At 49.8% G+C, this 6,024-nt stretch overlaps 1 protein-coding gene across 1 annotated transcript; it reads left to right on the top strand.

Moving 5' to 3' along the window:
- Positions 1-868: 868 nt before the first annotated feature.
- Positions 869-5,303, top strand: mycn (MYCN proto-oncogene, bHLH transcription factor; the record flags this gene model as incomplete). The annotated part of the gene is made up of 3 exons (XM_084000884.1): positions 869-972; positions 1,429-2,072; positions 4,492-5,303. The coding sequence occupies exons 2-3, from the start codon at positions 1,451-1,453 to the stop codon at positions 5,301-5,303; spliced, it is 1,434 nt and encodes a 477-aa protein (XP_083857010.1). The 5' UTR covers positions 869-972; positions 1,429-1,450.
- Between the last annotated feature and the right edge of the window lie 721 nt (positions 5,304-6,024).

Here is a 6,024-nt window from a genome sequence, read left to right as displayed (position 1 = left end):
AAGGGCAGGAGGGTTTAATGTGCAGGAAAATATCTCCACACATCATCTTCAATCAGTGACACTCACAGAGGAAACTGCACTGATGCATAGTAATTATTTCAATTTGCACACAGATGCAATTGTTTTAAGATTGATATTATTTACTATTTAATAATTATGATTTACAACATAAGTGACTCACTGATCTCCCAAAAACATCGATTCAGCCTTTAAAAGCTGAATTAATTGTTTTATTAATACTTGATAAGTACATGTTTATTATGTGTGTGATGTTCTGTGTGTGTGGGGGGAGGGAGGGGGGGGGTGTTGATGGTTAGAAAGCACTTGGACTGACAGCAGCAGCAGCAGCAGCAGCGGTATCCATCCTGCTGCAGTGCCCTTGAGCAATCTGCACATCAAATCACTAAAAGCCTCTGGGCTCCTTCGACTGCTTCATAGCTGATCCTGGGTCTGACATCCCAGCGGAGAGATGGAGGTGGGGGAATAAAAAAAAAAAAGACAGGTCGCCTCAGGCTATCAATAATACACATTCTTCATTTCTCACTTTCTTCCCTTTCTTTGTTTCTTTCTTTGTGCCTTTCTTTGCTTCACGCTATTCTTACTCTCACCACTTTCCTTCCTCTCCTCTCCTCCTTCTTGCTTTCGTTCTTTCCTGCAGTGTTTAGACTATAGTGCATTTCTCGATTCACCTTGAAAGAAAGCTCCCAGCCAGCCTGTCTCCCGCGCCGCATCAAAAACCCCAAAGCCCGTCTGTACCGTACCAACCCTCCCCTTTCCGCCTGGGAGGGGCGGAGCCTGTTTTCCTCCCTCGGAGCTGAGTGTATAACACTCTGCAGCCAGCCACAATGTGTGTCAGAGGACTGTCTGTGCTCCCAAAGTAGATGACTGCTCCAAATCTGGTGTCTGTATTACTGACTACGAGAGACGAGAGAAAAAATTGGTTCGCACATTAACATCCCAAGTCAGGACGAGGTGAGCATCTTCTCATTTCTGCGCGTAAATATGAGAAATGTGATATTAATTTTCAAACATGTCCCACTCAAAACAATGTCTCACATGGGTTTGACTGTTGTTATTTGATTTATTTATATTTATTTATTTATTTTGACTATGAACATGCTTTTTGTGTCATAATCGCATTTTCTGGCGTGTTTGGTGAATGGTGAGCCAATGCGTCCTTAAGCAGAGTTTGTGCGTCACGGTCACATTTACGCACATTCTCCTGTGAGATTTGTGCGGTTTTTTAAACCCCACACAGAGGAGTGAGTGTGGAATCCAGTGGAGCAGACTGTGTGTCTGTGTGTGGGCTTTGACTCACGCTCTTTCTGCAGCGCACTTTTCAGGTGTGATACAGGGAGACAGGCAGGGGGAATGGGGATACGACCCTCTTCCACACCGGAGACTAAAGTGTCTTTTGTTCCTTTACAGGTTTTTTCGATTGTGGGATAGAATGCCGGCGATCATAAGTAAAAACTCCGATTTGGAGTTTGACTCCTTACAACCGTGTTTCTATCCGGATGAGGACTTCTACTTCTGTGGTCCCGACTCTGCGCCACCGGGGGAGGACATCTGGAAGAAATTCGAGTTGTTGCCCACTCCTCCCCTCTCCCCGAGCCGAGCTGCGCTACCGGGGGAGCCAGCGACTGCCTCCCCGGAAACAGACCCACTGGGCTTCGGCTTGGGGGACCCTCTGGACTGGGCTTCCGAGCTGCTGCTGCTGCCAGAGGATGATATCTGGGGGGCGTCCGACGATGTGGACCTGTTCGGCTCCGCTTTGGATACTAACCCCAACAGCATCATTATCCAGGACTGTATGTGGAGTGGCTTCTCCGCCAGGGAAAAGCTGGAGCGGGTGGTCACGGAGAAACTCGGCAAGGCTATTTCCACGGCCACGGCGGGCGGCAGGAACGTGTGCGTCAAGACGCCGGAGGCGGTGAGCCGCAGCTCGGTGTCAGAGTGCGTGGACCCCACAGTAGTGTTCCCCTTCCCCGTCAACAAGAAGAACGGCAGCAGAGACTCATCCGGGAACGTTAACACATCCACAGCCCACGGGAGCGCGTCCAGTGACTCCGGTAAGAATCTGAAGATGCACTAAAAGCCTTTGTTTCCTTTATTTTTAAAGAACAGACGAGAAGAACAGCTCCAACATGACCGTCACCCTATTATTATTATTATTATTATTGTCATTATTATTATTGTTATTATTATTATTATTATTATTATTATTACAGGCCCAGTAGCAACATAATTGGTGTTGACTAGAGCTTGTTCATATGACTGACCCAGAATCGGATTACATCGTTACATTCCACACACACATACACATACACACACACTCGGACACAGACGCACAAAGTGTAGTAGTGACACAGTGAACAGTGAGGTTTATGTAATCAGAGGGCTCTTCATCCGGCAGATGGCAGTAAAATGGGGAATTGTGTGCCTTACTGAACTCATTTGACATCTGAGCCAAACAAAAAGACACCACACACACATGCACACGCACATACACACACAGCAACTGCACGAATACCAGCTTGTAGGAGGGGAAGATGAAAAGGTGTTCAATAACGCGACGAGCTGATAAAGTGTCGGGCTCACGGTGCCGTGAAAGCTTTCATTACGCATGGATTAATGGACGATTTGCGCACAGTGGGTGAGAAACTGGCACTTATTTTAGTCAGTCTGTGCAAACTGCAGCTCCGAGTTCAGCTCGGCACTAAAATTAGCCGGTAGAGAGAGAGAAAGAGAGAGAGCAGGAGCTTCACTACAATGACACAGGGAAGGACAGCAGATTGGCACTGCCCTGTTTTCTATCCTCTTTGGAGAAATTATATCGGAAGCGGTTGTGTTTAGACTCGGAAATGAGTGTTGTGTGTATTTAATCGCCGTAAGACTTCATCTCTGCCTTTTATGACTGCCCACGAGTTCCCTAAACAAACACTCACGAGTCCTTATCAGCGTGTTTTCGCTGTGAAACAGTAGTACAAAGGCTCCCAGCTTGGCACAGAGGGCAGACTCAGCCGGCCTTGCCAAACACCTCCTCCAACGAAGGGGAAGAAAAGGAGGACGGAGGAGGGCTCTGGCTGCTTCTTTTCGGGGGGTGACAGCTTTGAACAAGCGCTCCATCTCGACAGCTGTCTCCCTGGCGCCGCTCCAGCTCCGAGGCTTAAAAAAAAAAAAAAAAGGGCGGTGATCCGATCGCCTGCCGCCCCACCAAACCCAGCAGCTCCAATGCGCTTCCGCCGCTCGCAGCGTTAAGACGCGTCCTCCTGTGTTATCCACGCGTTCTTTACTTTGTCACAGACTATAAAAGGCTACAGTGCAGGTTTATCCCTGTGTAGTGCATGGGAACAAGGGGGACACCCACCACTTCAATAACAATCAGGTGTGACAGAGGAGGGGGCAGAAAAAAGAGAAATAAGACCAAGATTTTAAATTATGAATATGAATAATCCATATTTATCACCATTCACACACACACACAAAGACTGAGCTCTTTCCTGTGTTTACACTCCTCCAACCAATGAATGAGCTGCTCCATTCAGACAGCACAAACACCAAACTGCCAAATCCCAGCCTAACATGTGGCAAAAGCCGGCCACGCCCCCTCATCCACCCAGCTGTGCCAGGCTTTGTTTTGATGGCAGCACCAGCCTCTCTCTCTCTGTGTGTGTGTATGTGTGTGTGGGTGGGTGGGTGTGTTGAGACAGCATCCTGGTGCAGCAGCGTCTGAAGTGGGTTACTGTAAGCTGTAAAATGCCACACACTTCAGATGCTCCTGAGCTGATAATGAGAGCCATTATCACAAAAAAAAAAAAAAAAAAAAAACTCACACAATCCCCTGCCTCAGCATCGGCCACTTCCTCTCATCTTCAAAGACTTCACCAGAGCGGTATTAAGACCCGCAGCTCCATCTCAGCACAGGTATTAAGATGAGGAGCTCAGCTGGTGGTGGTGGTGGTGGGGTAGAAGAGATGTTTAACTACATCATAGGTCAAAGTTAAGGTAAAAGTTCCTAATGCCTGTGCTGCTGCTGCTGCTGCTGCTGCTGCTGCTGCTATCGCACACAGTCAGCGTGACTGGAGCTGCGCTGATAGAGCGAAGGCATCAGACTAAAACTGTCTCGTCTCAGCAGAGGAAGGAGATTATATGGGGGAAGTTTTGAAGGAGGGAAGCGAAGAGAATGAAAGGCAGAAATCCAGCCCGTCTGCTCGGCACTGAAACTCAACATGTCAACGCCTGCAAGAGTGGATTAGTTGAGGAGTGACTGACACTAAGCATTAAGAGGTTTCTGCTTATGCAAACAGTGTTGAGCAACGCGCTCATTCCCACACACTCTCTCCCCTCTTGATCTGGGCTCACATATAAACACACTCTCGTACATACCTGTCACCTGCCGGTACACATTGACGACATAGTGCGAATAGTTGTGTGTCATGGCGATTAAGTCACTAACACTCTCCTTTTTCTTTCTCGTTTCCCCCCCAGAAGACGAAGATGACGACGACGAAGAAGCAGAAGAGGAGGAGGAGGAAGACGACGACGAGGAGGAGGAAGACGACGAGGAGGACGACGAGGAAGAAGAGGAGGAGATCGACGTGGTGACGGTGGAGAAGAGGCGCTGCACCACGGGCAGCAAGCCGTCTCCCATGGCGACGGGCTCCGTCACCATCTCCGTGCATCCCAAGAGCAGCCAAGAGGGGAGAGGGATGGCGTCGGGGTCCGGCGTGGTGAGTCGCTTCGTCAGCCGAGCTCCTCAAGAGCTGATCCTGAAGAGGAGCTCGGTCCACCAGCAGCAGCACAACTACGCAGCGCCGTCCCCGTACGCGTCCGACGACGACCCGGCGCCGCCTACGAAGAAGCAGAAGACGTCGGACGCCCCTCGACCTCCCACCAGAACCATCTCCTCCTCCTCATCGACCTCCTCGTCCTCCTCCTCCATGTCCTCCTCCATGTCCTGCGGCTCGGTCTCCGGCTCGTCGCGCAGCAAGCGCAGCGGCAGCGGGGACAGCAGCCCGCGGGGCAGCTCGGACTCGGAGGACAGCGAGCGCCGGCGCAACCACAACATCCTGGAGCGCCAGCGCCGCAACGACCTGCGCTCCAGCTTCCTGACGCTGCGCGACCACGTGCCGGAGCTGGCGCACAACGAGAAGGCGGCCAAGGTGCTGATCCTGAAGAAGGCCACCGAGTACGTGAGCTCGCTGGAGACGGAGGAGACGAGGCTGCAGCAGGAGAGGGAGCGGCTGCAGGCGCGCAGGCAGCAGCTGATGCGCCGGCTGGAGCAGGCAAGGACTCGCTAACAGACAACCGCTACAACACAAAAAAAACACTCACACAGACCCTCGGACGACCCCCCGACCTCCTGTCTCTAACTCAGTCTGAATTAGATCCACACACACACACACAGACACTCACAGTAACACACACAAACAGGCCTTTTTACACTTCAGCACAGACACATAGGCCTGCATATCTGTTGTACATGTGCACACACAAAAACACAAAGATCTCAGAGGACGTTCATCTTCGGATGCCGACACACGGACACAGACACACAAACACCTGGAGCAGGCAGGGGAGGGTTGCTGGAGGGATGCTCGGACTTTCACTGCCGCCACTTTTTTTGCACATTTGTTGACGTTAAGAATGTTTAGGGTTTACTTTTTCAATCCAGTCACATTGAGGAAAGATTTTTTTAAAAAAGAGAGAGAGAAAAGATAGAGGAAGGAGCGAAGACACACTTTTTTTTTTTTTTGGTCTTCCCTTCCTCTGGTTTTTTTTTATATCATTTCTATTTGTATCTTGTTTTTTTTTTTGTACTCACTGTGACACCAGCCTGGAATCGAGGGGATTCCCACAGGGACAGGTGTCAGAGGGCACTTTGCTTGGAGAGTTCACGACGTACAAGAAGCAGTGCACATTTACTTTGCCTTCACCACTGCAAAAAAAAAAAAAAAACTGAAGAGACTTTTTTTAATATGACGACTTGAGGCGTTATGGGTCACATAATCAATGCCACTA

The sequence above is a fragment of the Trachurus trachurus genome (assembly GCF_905171665.1).
Source record: "Trachurus trachurus genome assembly, chromosome: 24".
In the NCBI taxonomy this organism is placed as follows: Eukaryota; Metazoa; Chordata; class Actinopteri; order Carangiformes; family Carangidae; genus Trachurus; species Trachurus trachurus.
The sequence above is the reverse complement of the archived record's forward strand: the minus strand, read 5'-3'. Positions and strand labels throughout refer to the sequence as shown.